The sequence below is a fragment of the Thalassophryne amazonica genome, chromosome 3 (assembly GCF_902500255.1).
Source record: "Thalassophryne amazonica chromosome 3, fThaAma1.1, whole genome shotgun sequence".
Lineage (NCBI taxonomy): Eukaryota > Metazoa > Chordata > Actinopteri > Batrachoidiformes > Batrachoididae > Thalassophryne > Thalassophryne amazonica.
Window position 1 is genome coordinate 105,034,940 of NC_047105.1, and position 21,615 is coordinate 105,056,554.

Sequence of the window (21,615 nt, forward strand, 5' to 3'; positions counted from 1 at the left end):
ACAGTTGTGTGTTCTTTCCTTCTTGGGTGCAGCTGTTACAGTACATTTATAACATTTAACTTCTTGTTATGATCCTTCAGACGAGCTGCACTCTGATGCGATCCGCTGATGACACCACTCGCTCTGTTCACTTTACTCCAATTGAGCTGAAATATTCAAAAAAAAATCACGCATAAATGTCGTACTACATGGTGCGATCTAATCGCCAACACAATGTGCAGCCCCTTTCACACCGGGCCTGCTTCGAGTTGCTTCATGCTGCGTCAGGTGCGTGCAGCAGGAGGGCAGATGAGGTGAGAATGCAGGGGAGAACCTGCAGGCAGTTTGGCTGCAGCCAGACTGTGCACTCTCTTCTAGTTTATATTTGTTCTTGTGCAGGGCTGCGCTCTAATTTCTGTTAGTTTATTTTTCTTCCTTTGACCGCAAGCTGCGTTCAGGCGCACGAATGAACTGTCTGAGTAAATGGACATGTCCTATCTCTGGCAATCAGTCTGATTAGGACTTTTGTCCTTTAACACAATTTGTTTGAGGGGAGAGAGGAGCTGTCTGCAGCCAGGCATTTTTTTTCTTTTAATTGTTCACATGTGCACGTGCGAACAAATTGTCCCTGAGTGGACTGGAGATGTCTGAACTTTTTACCGAGTGTTGACATGTCCTGTCTCTGATAATCAGTCTGAGCAGGACTTTAAAAGCGAGGAGCTGCAGCTGTATGGTGTCAGATCAGTGACAAAACTCCACTCGCGCAAAGGTACTGTGTGAGGACCAGCGCTCCCACTGCCCTCTCGAACTTTATTTCTGCTCTTGCGCAGAGAATTCCTGCTCACTTGCTTGAAATTTATAGCACTATGGGGGCAGAAACCAGGTCGCCACTGGCTCTGCTGCGATTGGCCGTCTTTGGAGAGTGAGGTTTGATTGACAGCCCTCCTCTGACGTGGAAGTCAGACAATGGCAGTAAGCGATCACCTCATTTCTGCTTAAAACTTCACTCCAGTCATCTCAGTGACTGATCTCTGAAGCTTCTGTACAACAATTTCCACATAAATTCAGCATTTCATAAGAAATTATAGAAAGTCCTAAAAAAAAAAAAATCACCACCCGACACTCGTCTGCAGACAAACTCTGCACACCCAAACCAATCAAAGGGAATAATGTGATTAACCATCAGATGACAAATGGCCTCTTAAATCAAGCGCAAACTCAGTGTCATAAGTTTCAAGTGAGCGAGCAGAAATTCTCTGCGTGCGAACAGAAATCAAGTTTGATCAGGCAGGGCGCTGCTCCTTGCGCGCAGCACCTTTGTGAGCACAGATAATTTGCACACAGTATCTATGCGAGTGGGGTTTTGTCACTGATCTGATGCCATACAGCTGTAGCCAGGATAGCCCCACAGTCAGATGCGCTTTCACGTTTCTGGGGGCGTGGCTTTGGACAGCGCACTGACAGGGCGAGAAATGTAGGAGATGCTACTTTCAAATCTTCCTAGCTCTCCAGGACTACCAACTCTAGCTTTAAATCTCACATTTACCAACAGCTGGCACATAATGGACGTAGATCTGTTTATGCAATATTTGGGGAGAAGTAAGAACTCAAGAACATCCATAAAGGACTTTTATTTTGACAGCCTAGACAATTTCATGACCATAGTCAAAAGAAAGTTTGACAAGCCAGGCTGCATGCCGTGACTTTTTTTAAAGTCAAGAAAACAAATTGCTCTCATTACATAAACATTTAGAGTACAATATGCAATGCAGATTTGAAAGCAAAGGAAAATAAAGACATGAGAGATGCTATTAAATAAGGAGAAAAAAAAATTCAAATAACCAAAAACCTTCACACCCTCCCACTACCCATTTTAGGGAGTGGGCGCTGTTGGGTGGAGCTTCGTCCCCGGCGTGCTCTGCCCCTCAGAAAGCGTCCAGGCACCCCAAATGTTTCCATGTTCAGCTTTTTCTCCTCAGCCCAAGTGGTCCTGCTGTGTATCCACACAAGATAAAATGTGGAAATGTGACAAAACCAGTAACTACACAAGATTAGTTTAATAAAATGTAACAAAAACACCACCAATAACCACCTGGGCTTAAGGTCTGAAGACACATTGTCAAAGAAGCATTTTGCCTTATCGTAGTACTTGGGGTGAAGTATTTCCTCCATCACATCCTGGCTGTTCTCGTGCTCACTAGAACTCATCTGATCTGCATGAAACTGCATATTTTTTTTAAAGAAGAAACTTGTTAAGGTGAAATTAACTTGATCAACGTACCTACAGCCTCCTTTGTCAGATCATCCTCAAACTGAGCATTTGCTGTTTCAAAGTCAAAGTCTGACTCAAACTGTAAAGTTTTAGCTTTTGAGTTTTTTGCGAGAAGTTGGCCTCTGCTTCGGTTCCTGGATCTGCGATTGCCTGAAGGAGAGAGAAAAAAAAAAAAGGGTTTGATTGCAAGAACTCTTTACCTGTTTTTTGTACCAGGATAGTTTGAGTTGAGAACAGTTTTAACCAAGCAAAACTAACCTTGCTTTTGCCTTCGTTTCTGGTTCTCAGGTGGTTTGTCTTCATCCTTCCCTATGCTGGGCTGAGATTCCGCCTCAACTAAATGAGCAAATTAAGTTGTTAATATGGTTGTTCAAGCCAGTGTTTTTTTACCCCCGCCCCCTCACACACAGAGCTTACTGTTGGGAACATTCTCCTTCTCTGCCTGGGAAGTATTCTGGGCTGTGGGCTGCATTGAGTGGACAGGTCTTTGTACCTGCGGCTGGGTTGACAATTTTACCCTTTTCTGGCTACCAGTGGTCAATGGCACAGTTTGGACAGCTTGTTCAACCATGGGAACCCTTCTGGTTGGGATGCTGCGAATTCCAGGTACTACAGAAGTAGCAAAAGTGGGCAGTGATCAGCTATGAATGATTCAGTGACTGTACTGTCCATGAGCCTGAAACCACTTGACGTAATCGGTACCACTTAAGAGGACTAAACACCTTACAGTTCAGCCTCAGGATACCATGGCATACACTGTGTACAGTGGCCATCAGAGTCCCAACTGCTGCCAGTTTGGGGGGGTGTCAATATTTAAAAATCCTCCATTCAGATTTAGACGTATGCCACCTTATGTCTGATTGAAAGAGATTGGCCTATCGAATGACAATGTTGGGAGTTGTGGGGTATAGGCAGCAAAAATAAATTGTGTAAATGTCAGTTTTAGCTTGTACAGGGGTCAAAAGTAAAACTCGCTCCAATTTTGGTGAGTGAAGTTACTTGTTCCACCAATAGGTTTAACCTTCCTGTGATGTTTGGGTCAAATCTGGCCATTTTACAAATTAAAAACACTCAAATGTGTTTTACATCTGACTGCCTCAAGGCCTCATAATATACTCCACACTGTGCCCTTGAACATAATTGTGATCACTTAAATTTTGTGTGGTTCAGTCACCTTGTTACGCCTGTGGTGTTCCAGGTCAAACGTGGCCGCCATAGAAATGAATGGGTATCCAGATTATATTCATCAAGAGAGAAAACCTCCCCATACACACCAACACATTTCAGACTGAACAGTGTCTTGTAGGTACATGCATCTTTCCTGCGCTTATGTGCTGACACCCCCCACATGAACCACCTTCCTGATGAAACAATGCATCACATCTTCACATAGACCACCAAAATTTAGCTTGATCTTTGCCTTGCACTCCTTTTACTCCGAGCACAGTGAGTAGGTGACTGACCAGGCGGTTTTCTGTCAGAGACCCTGGACTAGATTTTAGAAGATTAAGAACTGAAGGTGAACCAGAGATAGGAGAATGTCTTGGAAGCAGAAGACACCGATTTTGATCCAGACTGAGAAGCCTGACCAGTCAACAGATGGAGGGGAAGAGGCACCTGAGGAGACATTCCACTCCAAGACTGGAGACTCGCTCTGGTCTTCATTCCCCAGGACAGAGCAGGTAGCTAGTGGACATAATTAGATTGCGGCTGCAATGTTTTAGAGTGTACTGGAGATGACAAACCTGGAGGGGAGGCCTATGTTTGTGGACAGCTGGAGAGAACTGGACCTGGTTTATCTCCAAGCCTATATGGGTCTGTTGATTCTAGCAGTATATCGCTCAAACAAGTTGTCAGATTCCACACGTGCATGAAATCACATGCACACGACTTCATGTTGAGTTTGATCTCTGGTTTTCCATTACATGTTTATTTTGAAATGCATTTTCAGTGCCTAGGCCTATTTGTATTTTCACTGCAATTAACCACTACTGAGACATTGTTCACAGCTATAAAGAGTGTTAAAAAAAAGTTTATTAATGGTTCTTGTGTTAATTTAAGAGCAGCTAAAACAGACTGGTTAAAGTAAGGGGAGTGAACACAGCAGGGGGGTTAATAAATGGAACAGTTGTGATTGTGTTTGGTCTCCAAAGTAATGGAAAAATGAGGTCAACATCCACTGGGTTCTTTGACATTACTGTATAAAGTGACACCAAGCATAAACTATTAGCCCACCAATGGTTCACATCACTACCAAAAATTGGGCTATCTTGAACTTTGACCCCTATACAAACTGAAAATGACCATTAGTAACTGTCAGTCCCAACTTTACCTTCCTGGAATCTTTATGATTAGACAAAATAGCATGTTTTTTCCAATGAAAGAAGCCTTTTTAATGTTATCCCTGTGTCCTACAGTGACCATAGATTCCATCCTGGGATGGCTACCATACATTGTGCAGGTCACTGTATACAGAAGCTGGATTGTTAAGGTGTTCAGTGCCCTTGAAGTGGTACAGAAAGCCTGCTTGGTCCATGGACATTACACTAGTAGTTCTGCATACCGTACCTAGACCCAGTGCAGCAGCATACTGCTGGTTAAGGAGAGAACTAGCAGCCATTTGGTTGTAGGTGGGCACCATGTCCCTGTATGGACTCCAGCGTGGGTGATGCACACCAGATGGGCTCCCAATAGAGGACTGGAACAAAAAAAAGAATGGGCCAAATGCCAGTCAATAGTTATCCATTGCGACTGATTCTACATAATGTAGTGAGAAACAGCTCTGAAAGCACCAAACCTTTACAATAGCAGGGTCATGAGGCAGTCCATAGTGTGGTTTTGGTGGTTCAGACACTGTAATATCCTTGATGTCACTCCCTCGGAAGATTATGTACTCATAGGTTTCATCTTTAGGAGGTACTGGCCTGTCAGTATGCCGGTCTTCTGTCCCACACGATTTCACTGTTTGACACATGGCACCACACTGTTTAGGTCTTCCAAAGGAAGTAATCAGTGGCAGAGGGCCACTAGAGAGCAACAGAGAAACTTCTAGCATACCTACACACTGAGATGACAACATGCAATGTCTCAGGGTGACATGGTTTTAACTGACAGGTGATATCGTTTCCAACTCTAGAGTAATTAAATTGTTAAAAAAAAATCAAACCTCAACAGTAGACTGCAGGATGTATGGCTTTAGTGTAAGAGTTATAGGATGTTTTCTATAGATGCAAAAACCTATAAAAATTGATCTAAGATATAGCTTTACTGCAGATACAGAAATGATAGTGATACAGGAAAGTAAAACAGTCTGGGGAGCAAAATGAGCAGAGGATCCAGTAAGTTAGGATCACCGAAGCCGATCCGCCATCGCCAATGAGTGTTGTGTTGAACTATTGTCTTTTGGCCAACAAAGATGGCCAAAGGAAAGTACTTCGTTACATGCATCAACTACAACGGACCCAGTAGTAACTTTATAGGCAGTGAAGTCCAGCTCATGTCAGGCAAGTAATTGTTCAGGCTTATACAGTGTATAGGTTCTATCTATATCCTTCAAGCCTTTATATCACAATCATAGCTGTAAAAATATCAGGTTATTTGATATTATAGAGCTGATCAAGACAAATTTTAACTATTCACCTGTGGGTCATGATAAATTACATATCAAATGTAGATAAATTATTAAATCTTTAACTTCAGGATCTGTTCCTAAATGTTTCAAATCTGCATTGATTAAACCATTACTTAAAAAACCTAATCTTGAGCAGTGGTGGGCACATAATCAAAACATTAACTTCGATAATCAGATAACTGAAAAGTTATCTTTGATAAAGATAAAACAATAAACCACCCAAAAATGTATCGGAAGTTACAGATAATTGATAAACTCCAATATTGTCTCTGGTACATTTGCAACCACTAATAAACTGAATTTGAGTTTTAACACCACAATAGCTTCTAGTAATAAGAGTAACAGACGCAACAATGAGGCCACACGTTTGTCTTTGAACATTCTGCCCCTGCTGGCAGCTCTTGTTTACTACACAGCTTCAAGCACAGAGGCACCCTGAGAGCAGCCATAAAGCCAGCTCTATCACAACGCTCCAGTCAGGCGGAGGTCTTGGAAAATAAAGTCATGCTGACTTATGGTTTTGATTTATAAAAAACAATACCGATAGAATAACTCAATGTCAATTCTGTCATTTGTACAAAGTTAAAATATATCTTTTTAATGTTAATAATGCACTAATTCTGAGGTTTTGTAAGATTGCAAAGGATTCTGGGTAAAAGTGCCTCTGCTAAACACTGATTGGTTCAGTCATTCATTATGTAAACCAACACATTAATGTGACGTGTGTTGGTGTTTACAGATGAATGTGTTTTTGTAAAATATTCCATTTTTTATTTGTAAAAACAGGCATTTTTATGGAGCCCTGGAAGTGTCATCGCAAAATGTTTTGCATGTGGAGAGAATGTGCGCTCATTTTATTATATTGTGCCGTGCGCCCGTTTGATGATGTAAAACGTACACTCAATTTTGTCTTGACAAATGTTGGCTTTACACTGTGTGAGTTTTGGCCCTTTTTCAGATCTTTCATTCGTGCGAGAATTTTTTGGACCGAGTTTCAGGTTAATCGCGTGTCCTGCATCGTGTAGTGTACATGGAGTAACAAGCTGTATTTAACATCTCACGACCACCTCCTGATCGCCGATCGTATGGTCCAATGAAAATCAAACCTGTTTGATATTCTGGTCGGCCGTCGTGAGGGTATCCTGCTGCTGAGGGGCTACAAGCATCCAACCACTTGCACTGTGCCTGTGCAAACACTGCAGAGCTATCTTCAATCAATCAATTTTATTTATATAGCGTCAAATCACAACAAACAGTTGCCCCAAGGCGCTTTATATTGTAAGGCAAGGCCATACAATAATTACGTAAAAACTCCAACGGTCAAAACGACTCCCTGTGAGCAAGCACTTGGCGACAGTGGGAAGGAAAAACTCCCTTTTAACAGGAAGAAACCTCCAGCAGAACCAGGCTCAGGGAGGGGCAGTCTTCTGCTGGGACTGGTTGGGGCTGAGGGAGAGAACCAGGAAAAAGACATGCTGCGGACGGGAGCAGAGATCAATCACTAATGATTAAATGCAGAGTGGTGCATACAGAGCAAAAAGAGAAAGAAACACTCAGTGCATCATGGGAACCCCCCAGCAGTCTAAGTCTATAGCAGCATAACTAAGGGATGGTTCAGGGTCACCTGATCCAGCCCTAACTATAAGCTTTAGCAAAAAGGAAAGTTTTAAGCCTAATCTTAAAAGTAGAGAGGGTGTCTGTCTCCCTGATCTGAATTGGGAGCTGGTTCCACAGGAGATGAGCCTGAAAGCTGAAGGCTCTGCCTCCCATTCTACTCTTACAAACCCTAGGAACTACAAGTAAGCCTGCAGTCTGAGAGCGAAGCGCTCTATTGGGGTGATATGGTACTATGAGGTCCCTAAGATAAGATGGGACCTGATTATTCAAAACCTTATAAGTAAGAAGAAGAATTTTAAGTTCTATTCTAGAATTAACAGGAAGCCAATGAAGAGAGGCCAATATGGGTGAGATATGCTCTCTCCTTCTAGTCCCTGTCAGTACTCTAGCTGCAGCATTTTGAATTAACTGAAGGCTTTTCAGGGAACTTTTAGGACAACCTGATAATGAATTACAATAGTCCAGCCTAGAGGAAATAAATGCATGAATTAGTTTTTCAGCATCACTCTGAGACAAGACCTTTCTAATTTTAGAGATATTGCGTAAATGCAAAAAAGCAGTCATACATATTTGTTTAATATGCGCATTGAATGACATATCCTGATCAAACATGACTCCAAGATTTCTCACAGTATTACTAGAGGTCAGGGTAATGCCATCCAGAGTAAGAATCTGGTTAGACACCATGTTTCTAAGATTTGTGGGGCCAAGTACAATAACTTCAGTTTTATCTGAGTTTAAAAGCAGGAAATTAGAGGTCATCCATGTCTTTATGTCTGTAAGACAATCCTGCAGTTTAGCTAATTGGTGTGTGTCCTCTGGCTTCATGGATAGATAAAGCTGGGTATCATCTGCGTAACAATGAAAATTTAAGCAATGCCGTCTAATAATACTGCCTAAGGGAAGCATGTATAAAGTGAATAAAATTGGTCCTAGCACAGAACCTTGTGGAACTCCATAATTAACCTTAGTCTGAAGAAGATTCCCCATTTACATGAACAAATTGTAATCTATTAGATAAATATGATTCAAACCACCGCAGCGCCTTTAATACCTATGGCATGCTCTAATCTCTAATAAAATTTTATTGTCAACAGTATCAAAAGCAGCACTGAGGTCTAACAGAACAAGCACAGAGATGAGTCCACTGTCTGAGGCCATAGGAAGATCATTTGTAACCTTCACTAATGCTGTTTCTGTACTATGATGAATTCTAAAACCTGACTGAAACTCTTCAAATAGACCATTCCTCTGCAGATGAACAGTTAGCTGTTTTACAACTACCCTTTCAAGAATTTTTGAGAGAAAAGGAAGGTTGGAGATTGGCCTATAATTAGCTAAGATAGCTGGGTCAAGTGATGGCTTTTTAAGTAATGGTTTAATTACTGCCACCTTAAAAGCCTGTGGTACATAGCCAACTAATAAAGATAGACTGATCATATTTAGGATCAAAGCACTAAATAATGGTAGGGCTTCCTTGAGCAGCCTGGTAGGAATGGGGTCTAATAGACATGTTGATGGTTTGGATGAAGTAACTAATGAAAATAACTCAGACAGAACAATCTGAGAGAAAGAGTCTAACCAAATACCGGCATCACTGAAAGCAGCCAAAGATAATGATACGTCTTTGGGATGGTTATGAGTAATTTCTCTAATAGTTAAAATTTTATTAGTAAAGAAAGTCATGAAGTCATTACTAGTTAAAGTTAAAGGAATACTCGGCTCAATAGAGCTCTGACTGTCAGCCTGGCTACAGTGCTGAAAAGAAACCTGGGGTTGTTCTCATTTTCTTCAATTAGTGATGAGTAGTAAGATGTCCTAGCTTTACGGAGGGCTTTTTTATAGAGCAACAGACTTTTTCCAGGCTAAGTGAAGATCTAAATTAGTGAGATGCCATTTCCTCTCCAACTTACAGGTTATCTGCTTTAAGCTGCGAGTTTGTGAGTTATACCACGGAGTCAGGCACTTCTGATTTAAAGCTCTTTTTCAGAGGAGCTACAGCATCCAAAGTTGTCTTCAATGAGGATGTAAAACTATTGATGAGATACTCTATCTCACAGAGTTTAGGTAGCTACTCTGCACTGTGTTGGTATATGGCATTAGAGAACAAAGGAATCACATCCTTAAACCTAGTTACAGTGCTTTCTGAAAGACTTCTAGTGTAATGAAACTTATTCCCCACTGCTGGGTAGTCCATCAGAGTAAGTGTAAATGTTAAGAAATGATCAGACAGAAGGGAGTTTTCAGGGAATGCTGTTAAGTCTTCAATTTCCATACCGTAAGTCAGAACAAGATCTAAGATATGATTAAAGTGGTGGGTGGACTCATTTGCATTTTGAGCAAAGCCAATTGAGTCTAATAATAGATTAAATGCAGTGTTGAGGCTGTCATTCTCAGCATCTGTGTGGATGTTAAAATCGCCCACTATAATTATCTTATCTGAGCTAAGCACTAAGTCAGACAAAAGGTCTGAAAATTCACAGAGAAACTCACAGTAACGACCAGGTGGACGATAGATAAATAAAACTGGTTTTTGGGACTTCCAATTTGGATGGACAAGACTAAGAGTCAAGCTTTCAAATGAATTAAAGCTCTGTCTGGGTTTTTGATTAATTAATAAGCTGGAAGATTGCTGCTAATCCTCTGCCTCGGCCCGTGCTACGACCATTCTGGCAGTTAGTGAGACTCGGGGGTGTTGACTCATTTAAACTAACATTCATCCTGCTGTAACCAGGTTTCTGTAAGGCAGAATAAATCAATATGTTGATCAATTATTATATCATTTACTAACAGGGACTTAGAAGAGAGAGACCTAATGTTTAATAGGCCACATTTAACTGTTTTAGTCTGTGGTGCAGTTGAAGGTGCTATATTATTTTCTTTTTGAATTTTTATGCTTAAATAGATTTTTGCTGGTTATTGGTGGTCTGGGAGCAGGCACCGTCTCTACGGGGATGGGGTAATGAGGGGATGGCAGGGGGAGAGAAGCTGCAGAGAGGTGTGTAAGACTACAACTCTGCTTCCTGGTCCCAACCCTGGATAGTCACGGTTTGGAGGATTTAAGAAAAATGACCAGATTTCTAGAAATGAGAGCTGCTCCATCCAAAGTGGGATGGATGCCGTCTCTCCTAACAAGACCAGGTTTTCCCCAGAAGCTTTGCCAATTATCTATGAAGCCCACCTCATTTTTTTGGACACCACTCGACAGCCAGCAATTCAAGGAGAACATGCGGCTAAACATGTCACTCCCGGTCCGATTGGCAAGGGGCCCAGAGAAAACTACAGAGTCCGACATTGTTTTTGTAAAGTTACACACCGATTCAATGTTAATTTTAGTGACCTCCGATTGGCGTAACCGGGTGTCATTATTGCCGACGTGAATTACAATCTTACCAAATTTACGCTTAGCCAGCAGTTTCAAATTTCCTTCAATGTCGCCTGCTCTGGCCCCCGGAAGACGATTGACTATGGTTGCTGGTGTCGCTAACTTCACATTTCTCAAAACAGAGTCGCCAATAACCAGAGTTTGATCCTCGGCGGGTGTGTCGTCGAGTGGGGAAAAACGGTTAGAAATGTGAACGGGTTGGCGGTGTACACGGGGCTTCTGTTTAGAACTACGCTTCCTCCTCACAGTCACCCAGTCGGCCTGCTTTCCTGGCTGCTCGGGATCTGCCAGAGGGAAACTAACGGCGGCTAAGCTACCTTGGTCCGCACCGACTACAGGGGGCTGGCTAGCTGTAGAATTTTCCACGGTGCGGAGCCGACTCTCCAATTCGCCCAGCCTGGCCTCCAAAGCTACGAATAAGCTACACTTATTACAAGTACCATTACTGCTAAAGGAGGCCAAGGAATAACTAAACATTTCACACCCAGAGCAGAAAAGTGCAGGAGAGAAAGGAGAAGCCACCATGCTAAATCGGCTAAGAGCTAGTAGCTGCGCTAAGCTAGCGGATTCCTAAAAACACACAAAGTGAATAATGTGTAAATAATTTAGAGGTGATTCAGCAGAGGGAGTGCTTTAGTTAAGGCACGTGAAGATTGCACTGTGAAACAAATCGTTATCTAGTTAACTAGATCAATCTAACTGCGCAGATTAAACAGCTAACATATAGCAAAACACCGCTGTGCTCCAGAACAGGAAGTGATACAATACCGCAGTGAGAGCCAACCACCAGTAGAGGCAAGCAAGAGCTCGCAAAGATCAAGCAAGCCAAGTCTTGTAATGTTATTTGTCGTTTTGTTTTTAAACTTAATTTGTAAAAAAAAAAAAATCCATTCGCAAAGCCTAAAAGTTGATCTGACAACCATCTGATATAACCGGGGTCAAAATAAGTAGGACACTGCCATCTACTGGTGCCCAGATGCTTAGTACTTAGAGCAAATACTGCCTTGAACACTACTGGCCAGTAGAGGCCTGAAAAACTTGCCAAAACAAAATCCCAGATAATCCGTGTCTGCTACATTTAAGATGCGTGGAATTTAACAAACGCAAATACAATAAAGTCTACAAACCCAGAGAATATATTCACAAGAGTTTAATGCTGCTGTCCGTACAGCCTCAACAGAGTGAAATGCATTTGTCCTGTCGTGAACATACTGAGATTAGACTATCCTACCCATAATGCACTGCTGGACACAGCATGTGCTCACTAAAACCTTAAGATTAGCACATTTAAAACAAACATATCTGATATTTTCACTTTATAAAATGTCAGACATGACTAATTTTAAATAATGTCCAAAATTAGTTTGGTTAAAATTTGAACCATAAGTTAAACATTTATGCCTCTGGATGACTTGGGTGATATTGCCAGCATATCAGTAAGGTGTTAAAGGAAAAATTTTTTGAGACCAGTTCTCTTTTGCCTGCAGGGGACAGAGTGGTTTCTTATGGAAGCAGCTCTCTTCTGTTTGCAGAGGGTAGAACTATGCATTTGTTAGGAAACTTAACAGGTAGGTGCTCAACTGATTTTAAATTTTGAAAGTGTTTGTTACTGTTCATCTTTGTTTACTATGTTATCGGACAACAATGTATCAAAATAATTAGTCCAATAATTGTTTTTAAAGTTATCTAAAACGATAATCCGATAATGAAAACATTATCTTCGATAATTATCTGTTATCGGAACTGTGCCCACCACTGATCTTGACCCTAGTGTACTGAAAAATTATCGGCCGATATCAAATCCTTTTGCTCTAGAATTCTGTTAAAGTGGTGTCACGGCAGCTCGTGGACTATCTTACCAAGAATAATCTGAGCCACTGCAGTCTGCTTTTAGAAAATATAATTCCACAGAGACAGCTCTCACTAAAGTGGTGAATGATATTCTGCTTGCAATGAATTCGGACACCACTATGGTTCTTGTGCTGTATTTGATACCATGGATCATCATATTCTACTTGATAGGCTGGAAAATCATTTTGGGATGGGAGTGCCCTTGCATGGTTGATGTCATACTTGACCAGTCGTTCTCACTGTGTTTTGTACAACACTACCCCTAACTTTAGTGACATGAAATTTGGGGTTCCACAGGGGTCTGTATTAGCCTCCCTGCTTTCCTCCCTTTATATAGCACCCGTTGGGCACATACTGTGGCACTTTGGGATTACCTTTCACTGCTATACTGATGACTCAGTTATACATACTGATAACTGCTGGTCATCTCATCCACATAAAATCCTTTGAAGATTGCCTTGCATCAGTGGATGTCTAGTACCTTCCTACTTTTAAACTAAGACTTAAATGATGGTTCTTGGTCCATTGAGACATTGGCATCAATTTGACCAGTTAACGCTTAGCCTAGGCTCATGTATCATACATCACACTGAAAGTGAGGAACCTAGGGGGTAATTTTTGATCCTACATTGTCCTTTGACCTCCACATTACAAATATGAGGACTGCTTTGTTCCACCTGAGTGTGTTCACAATGCTGGGCATCAAAACCAAATACTTTCAATAGTCCGGCGGCTAAGGGAATCATGCACTTATACAAAAGCGCCAAAACTTTAGAGGTACTTTACAGTGTCCTGAAGTATATAAGATCGGGAGACATTGAATCCATAAACGTCTACACTCTTAAAAACTTGGGTTTAAGAGAATAACCATTTTCAGCCTTCTACAGCATATAATTCATGACAAACTCTTATCCAAATGTCTAAGTTCATAATATAAACTTGAAGGTTATGAAAAAATGAATTAAGGCTAAGTAGGGATGCTTTGAATGTAGTTCAGTGTGCTTACACTCTTAGAAAGCGTTAATCTCGGGAACGTGATTAAATATTGTCTAACTCATTGTGAATATCAATATACCTATGCAATATAGCTGTTTCTGAACATAGGGCAAAGGAAAGATGCTACTCATGCACTAACATATTTAGACTAAAATAAATGTTTGAACGGAAAGCAATGCTTTATTTTACAAGAAATAAATTGTTTTTATGGCCATAACCATTATTGTTATTTTATGTTATTGGTATTAAGACAATCACCATATTTTTTTAACTGAAAACATTGTAAATACCTGGTTGGCAAACTTCCTAGATATGCACAAATGTTTCATGAATATTTTTAATGAACTACTCGACAGCTTTCATGCTAGGAAGATCACAGTGACAATTTTATGTCACAGAGGTAGAGGCCTGTTAAAGATCCCTACAGGCCTGAAATGAGTCCTGTACCTCTTTCCATTTTGAAACATACCACTCTGCTAATGTATAAGGATGTATGATGACGTCGCATGATATATGATCACATAAGCTCAGTATAGCTTTGCACTAGCCATTCTCTACAGCTTAATGTCCAATCTTGATCACTGCCCCCCTACATAACCATATGATCGTATCGTCATATGAATAGCAAAATATACACTGTATTATAACCATGCAAACATCCTTTTTAAAAAAAAAGCAGGATACAGGGCTAAAATCAAAAGTCAGCCACTTTGACATGACTTAATATAACCTAAAGAGTCCCTGGACAAAGTTTGGCACTTTTCTAAAGAAGTGCACGATTCTATCCCTTAACTGCTGGACTACAATTCAAGTTTCAGAAACAAAAAACTCATTTTTCAAAGAGGTTATTGGCCTTATTGTTTTGCCACTGCTCCTAGGAGTCTGTCAAGACAAATTCAGGTGGCTGGTGTGTTTAATAGTCCCACATTGAGCATTAATTGACCAAAAATGATGGTTTTTCCAAAATAATGTAACATCTTTGATATAAAATCAATTCAGCTGGACAGAAATAAGATGTACACCTAATAATCATTAGGAAACATTTACAGCATCCTTATTGTTTCCAGTTTCCATTGATATAACGTGGTACTTTCGGGGCAATTGCAGCTGGTCCGTCCTGTTTTTCTTCAATGAAGCATAATGCAAAAATACCAAAATTTACCATACACAGGTCACCTTGCATTTAGTGGATAAAAAAAAAAAAAAAAAAAGGTTGACTTAAGTGTGATGAAGACATACTGACAAGCATACTCTATGACGTCCATGAAAAAAAAAAAAAAAAATTCAAGTGGCCAAATCCCCACAACCAATGAACCAGACAAACGTGGGACTTTTCCTTTGGTACTGTATATTATTTGTATGGAAAAGGTATTTGTGGGTATTCTTAGACTACGGGCACTTATGTCCTTTGATCATATTGTATGATAAACAGAAAAAAGGGGAAATTCACACTTTTAGTTATCTTTACAATGAATGTGTTAAGAAATTTGTTCTCGTAGTCTATGATGACTTTTTCACCATTATATGCAAATATTGCCGTTTTCTGCTTGTCCCACACCCAGACTTTTGATCTTCAATGATAAAGAAACGTTCTGTTTTAAAATATCTCAAAATATCAGTAAAATAATCAAAACATAATTGGGGTATTCAATGTCATACAACTGTTGTGATTTTTTTTTTAAAAATGTAGTTGTCCCACACTATTGCCGTAATTTCCACCACAACACTGATGTCGCTTTAAACAGTTTGTATGAAAGATTGTTTGGGTAGTTTCTACGGAGATAAACTGACATCAGAGCACATGTATATAGCGCCAAATCACAAACAGTTGCCCTAAAGCGCTTTATATTGTAAGGCAATGGTGTGGTGGAAGTTACATTTACAAGGCCAATAGTGCCCGTAGTTAAAGAATCACCCTTGTATGTATAATTTTGTATAGTCAGTGTTTACAGATATTTGTGCATTTTTCACAAGTTGCATTTACTTTTGCATGACAAGTCTCTTAAGGCTCATTGATTGTTCTTTTTAATGATACTGGAGATCATTTTTCTTCATTCATTGCCAATATAGCGTGAGGAAAATAAGTATTTGAACAGATTTTGCAAGTTCTCCCACTTAGAAATCATGGAGGGTTCTGAAATTTTCATCTTAGGTGCATGTCCACTGTCAATCTAAAAAAATAAATCTGTAAATCACAATGTATGATTTTTTTTTAATAATTTGTATGTTACTGCTGCAAATAAGTATTTGAACACTTGTGAAAATCAAAGTTAATATTTGATACAGTAGACTTTGTTTGCAGTTAGAGGTCAAACGTTTCCTGTAGTTCTTCACACCGCAACAGGGATTTTGGTCCACTCCTCCATACAGATCTTCTCCAGATCTTTCAGGTTTGGAGTTTCAGCTCCCTCCAAAGATTTTCTATTGAGTTCAGGTCGTTCAGGTCGTTCTCATCCTCTAAACATGGTAAGTGGAGTTGATTCCAAAAAGCTCTATTCTGGTTTCATCTGATCTGTTTTGGGATGATAAAATCATTTTTCAAGATAATGCATCTTGCCATAGAGCAAAAACTGAAAACATTCCTTGCAAAAAGACACATAGGGTCAATGTCATGGCCTGCAAATAGTCTGGATATTAATCCAATTGAAAATCTTTGGAAGTTGAAGAAAATGGTCCATGACAAGGCTCCAACCTGCAAAGCTGATCTGGCAACAGCAATCAGAAAGTTGGAGCCAGATTGCTGAAGAGTACTGTTTGTCACTCATTAAGTCCATGTCTCAGAGACTGCAAGCTGTTATAGAAGCCAGAGGGGGTGCAACAAAATACTAGTGATGTGTTGGAGCATTCTTTTGTTTTTCATGATTCCATAATTTTTCCTCAGAATTGAGCGATTCCATATTTTTCCCTCTGCTTGGTCTAAAAAAGTAACCGTTACTGACTGCCACAATTTTTTTTCCCTGATTTCTTATAGTGTTTCTTAAAGCCAGAAAGTTGCCATTTGAAATTACTTTAGTTTTGTGTCATGTCTGATCTGCTTTTTTTCTACAAAATTAAAGAACTGAATGAACATCCTCTGAGGCCGGTGATTCCATGAAGCATCAATGCAAGTGCAGAAATGCCAAGTGCAGTTCAATGAGTGCATGCTAAGTGCAATCAGTGTCACAGGGTGCAAGTTGTAAACATGTTTATTTTGATCGGTGGCTTCAGAATCCTCATTTGGACTAGAAATCTTGAAGTGTACAGATATAGCCCTACTCTATAAAGCTTTCCGAAGCCAAGTCACCATAAGTTTCCTGATTTTCTGTCAGTTCACATTCTTTCAAAAGCTGTTTGTCAAATTTGACATTTGATAAGTAAAAAAAAAAAAAAAAAATCCATGTGTCAATTATTCTAGGGTGTGCTGATGTTGGGTTTAGGATGATTCCTTTTTATGCACAGCCTGGTATGATTTCCATGGAAATTCACATCCCAATCTGATAAATCAAGATGGCTACTACATGCATGGCAGCCATATTGATTTTATTTTCTGCCTTATAAATCTTAAAAAATGCCCGGTCCTTTTGTTTTCATTTTCTCAGGGTACTAAAAGTATGTTAGGGTGTTAAGGATGTTTCATATAGATTTGTGGCATGCTCCAATAATCAAGATGCCCCCATGGCAGCCATCTTGATTTTGGTTTCCACTAAATAACTTGTTAATATCTTGTCAATTTGTTTTCATTTCAAGGTATGTTTGGATGCTTAATACGGTGTTTTCAATTGCATGTAAATCCTTAAAGCTATGGTCCATTCCGTGTAAAACCGGGCTTTTTACTTTTAGTAAATTACTCCTATAAAACCTTGCCCTTTAATTTGATGTATCAGCAACTAAGCTAAATAGGATTCGCGATAGACCACATTAGAAAATGCAAAGTTGTCTTCTAAAAGTAAACAAAAAAAGGAAATTAATTGTGGCACTCTTAATTCAAATGGACAACAGCTTTAACATTGTTTGCATTTCAGTGCTCCATGCATAGAAAACATATGTAAATCCTTGTTAGATTTTTTTGATGGTCTATATGTCCCACAGTGTCTGTCTGTCACATGCACATTGTTCCATAGTGTCCGTCCATCAGATATTTTAACATTCTCTACAGAAAACTATACCCCTTCCAGCAAAACCTCTTGCATCAGGCTTGGGCACTACAGAAGGCATGTCAGTTTTTTTTCTTCTGGTTTTGTTTTTACAGCAAGTGAAATAATGAACCCGTTTAAAAAAATTTTTAACAGATTGTTTCACACTGCTGCATGGTGCAACAACTGGCATCAATGAAACTGCAGGAAGCTAGCATAGTTCATACCTATTTGGAAATGTGTCTTTTGATCATCTGAGTAAGGACACTTTTGTGGGGCAGGGATCATTATTTTGGCAAAATATTCCAGTTTTTGGGCCTTTTCATGCAAAAGAGTGACCAGGATTTTATTCGGAGAATAAAGATTGTTTAAAAAAAAAACAAAAAAAAAAACACACACCCACCATTCTCAAGACCCAAGTGGTCCATACTCAAAAACAAATACATGTTCCACTTGTTTTGAAGAATTTATTATTTTTTTCCCACTGTTGCTGTTACATTTTGATGCCCGGCTTGGTGAACACGCTTACTCGCGAAATATAGTGAGGATTCATCCCATCCTGTCTATGGCTGATGCTGAGACCCTGATCCATGCATCTGTTTCTTCTAGATTGGACTACTGCAATATTCTATTTTCTGGTTTACTGCAGTCTAGCATTAGCAGTCTCCAATTGGTTCAAAATGCAGCAGCCAGACTTTTGGCACAAAGAAAGTTCAACCACATTACACATTTTGGCATCCCTTCACTGGCTTCTTGTCCCTGTGAGATCCGATTTTAGTGTTCTGCTACTAGTCTATAAAACTGTTCACGGACTGGCACCTCCCTACCTAGCTAACCTAATTAAGCCTTACGTACCGGCCCAGGCTTTGCTTTCTCAGGGTGCAGGACTACTTTGTGTCCCTAGGGTGCCCCTGTTCTGTGGAATGATCTCCCTGCATCAACAGTCAGATTCTGTGGAGACTTTCAAGTCCAGACTTAAGATGCAGTTATTTTCCCTTTTGTATGGCTAGCATAGTACTATGCTTTTTACTCTTAATTCATTTTATTAAGAAATGGAGCATGCCACGGCCTCAATTTTACCTAAATTCTGTGTATTTTACTTAAGCTTAGGGCTCGTGGCCGGCGATCACCTTAGTATTTCCTGTTTTTGTTTAATGCTAACAAATTATACTGTATGTCTTGTCTTTCTGATGCCTGATTGTTTTTTCCTCTCCGTTTAAGGCGCAGCTCCATCCAGAGATGGGTGTGGTATTTGTGCTGAGACCCTCCTGACAACATTTCCTGTATATTTGTTTTGTGAATTGTTTTGTATTTTGTGTCTAGCATGGCCCAAGCAGAGGGTCACCTCTTTGAGTCTGGTCTGCTTGAGGTTTCTTCCCCAGAGGGAGTTTTTCCTTACCACTGCTGCTCTGGGGGTTAGTAAGGTTAGACCTTACTTGTGTGAAGTGCCATGAGGCAACTCTGTTGTGATTTGGCACTATATAAATGAAAATAAGTTGAAAAATTGAAAGTTCGTATGTCTAGTGGAGTTTTGATTGTCAACCTTAAACCAGTGGTGGGACAAAGTCATCAAGTCATAAATCTGCAAGTCCCACATCAAGTCTCAAGTCAGCTTGCAAACAACTGGTGGCCATTATGACTTGAGACTTGCTGATTCATGACTTGATGGTTACTTCATCCCACCTCTGCCTTAAACTATGATTAACAGCCAGTTATGAAAGGTCTAAACTACAAAAAAAGTGACTTTCCACCTGTATTTTAACATTCAAGGATTGAAAAGGAGCAGGTGTTAAACTAAAAAACAAACAAAGAAAATGCACTGTTTTTTCCAACTTGTCAAATGAGCTAGACAAGCTCTTAAATGTTTCCTAGTTCTAAATTAACTTAAATACGTATTGAGCAGTAAGAACTTAATTGATCACTGCCAATAAAATGAAGTGACAAAGAGCAGGAACAGTTACGGCACAAGAAATGTTTGCAGCAGACTTTTGGTGCATTGAGAGAGTTTCCAGCACAGATGTTCCATGCAACACCAGAATGAGTATACTTACTGTAAACTGACCCACTTAGGAAGTTAAGACTTCCAGAAGTGCCCAGATGGGCTTGCAGTTTATAAAGTCAATAGTCCACTTACACAACTTAAAGCCCAAATCAGATTACACAAGCTCCCTTCCAGAAGTGGTACCAAGAGTCAGAATCTACAAACTTCCATTCAGCCCATTCTGTACTGGGTCAAACATGGACACAAGATACCAGTATTAAACAAAGTTGTACTGCAAGTATAGTTAAAGTCAACCAGCAGCAAACAACTACAACACACCTCAAACAGGTTACCGTTAGACTTTTCACCACAATGCCACATGTAAATGGTTAAGTACAAGTTTGACATGTTACACGGATTGGACTTTAAAAGCATATGAACTGTAACAAGTCAGATTCTCTTAGATCAGCATAAAATATTTTACAATTACAGTATCAAGTGTTCACTTGTGACATTTAGTACAATTGCAAATACCACACACACAAAACCAGTCCAAAAAAGGAAAAGTCATGAATTTTCAGTTCATTAAGTGACCAAGTATATTTCAAATTTATTCCAAGTGCTCTGAAATGAGGAATAATTTACACAGGGGAAATTACACATTTAGATGACTTTAAGCAATTTCTATTTAATAAATAGGAAAAGATCAACAACTTCAATGTCCAGAAATTTGAGCTTACCTTTGGCCAAAGCAACCGTGGACCTTTCTGTGTCCACAGAGGACAAGATGCCCTCATACCGAATCTGCGCCTTCGATATCAAACTGATTTTACTGCCGATATAAGGTGTTCCGCCTGAAGCGCTCATGTCTACCGAAACAAAAGTACTTCAAACTGACGAACCAAACAACATTAACCGACTACCAACAGCTGCCTTTAATAATGTGTAATTAAAGCGCAGCTGCCGCCGCCTCACTGCACCTGCGCGCGACACCGGGGCCGTTTGTTTTTCGTACCCGCGCGCGCCGCCGCCGCCGCCAAAAGAAACTAGACGGAGTTAAAATGGACTAACATGACTGGAGCTGCAGTTCATATCTTCGCTATATTGAATGGTTAAAATAAGTCGTATGCCTGACGACGAGAAACCACCACATTCATTTATTTTTTTTCTCACACTTCCTTTGAAGCACAAATTGCCCACCGCCCAAACATCTAGAATAACAAAAACACTGATGTCGTTTCGTCATTTTATTCATATCACTTGTTTTAATAATAATAATTATTATTATTTTATTTTATTTCCATTTCATGCCCTGAGAAACACCAAGTGAGAAGTTCTCAGATGAAGCCCTACCTGAAGAAGAAAAAGCTGCAGTTCCTTGACTGGCATATATATATATATATATATATATATATATATATATATATATATATATATATATATATATATATATATTTATACAGTTATGCTCAAAAGTTTACATACCCTGGCAGAATTTTAGGTTTTTTTGGGGTTTTTTTTGGCCATTTTTAAGAGAATATGAATGACAACACAAAAACTTTTTTTCTCTCATGGTTAGTGGATGGGTGAAGCCATTTATTGTCAAACAAGTGTTTCCTCTTTTTAAATCAAAATGACAAGAGAACTACCCAAATGAACCTGATCAAAAGTTTACATACTGTACGTTGCCCCCTTTACATCAACGATAGCTTGGAGTCTTTTGTGGTGGTTGTGGACGAGGAATACTGAATATGTTTCGGACTTTATTTACATCAGTTACAAAGAAATACA

General features: G+C 39.7%; 1 protein-coding gene across 1 annotated transcript; it reads right to left on the reverse strand.

Annotated features, from left to right (window-relative positions):
* Nucleotides 1-1,591: 1,591 nt before the first annotated feature.
* LOC117507989 (protein LSM14 homolog B-like) lies at nucleotides 1,592-20,776 on the reverse strand. The gene is made up of 8 exons (XM_034167712.1): nucleotides 20,565-20,776; nucleotides 5,049-5,212; nucleotides 4,820-4,949; nucleotides 2,669-2,860; nucleotides 2,510-2,587; nucleotides 2,268-2,401; nucleotides 2,072-2,202; nucleotides 1,592-1,972 (listed from the first exon to the last, which is right to left on the reverse strand). The coding sequence occupies exons 1-8, from the start codon at nucleotides 20,689-20,691 to the stop codon at nucleotides 1,831-1,833; spliced, it is 1,098 nt and encodes a 365-aa protein (XP_034023603.1). The 5' UTR covers nucleotides 20,692-20,776; the 3' UTR covers nucleotides 1,592-1,830.
* Between the last annotated feature and the right edge of the window lie 839 nt (nucleotides 20,777-21,615).

Coding starts and splice junctions, on each gene's coding strand:
- LOC117507989 (XM_034167712.1), bottom strand. CDS start 20,691: ATGAGCGCTTCAGGCGGAACACCTTATATCGGCAGTAAAATCAGTTTG. Junction 5,213..20,564: donor CACGGTTGCTTTGGCCAAAG/GTAAGCTCAAAT, acceptor TGTGTCAAACAG/TGAAATCGTGTGGGACAGAA. Junction 2,203..2,267: donor AGGATGATCTGACAAAGGAG/GCTGTAGGTACG, acceptor AAAAATATGCAG/TTTCATGCAGATCAGATGAG.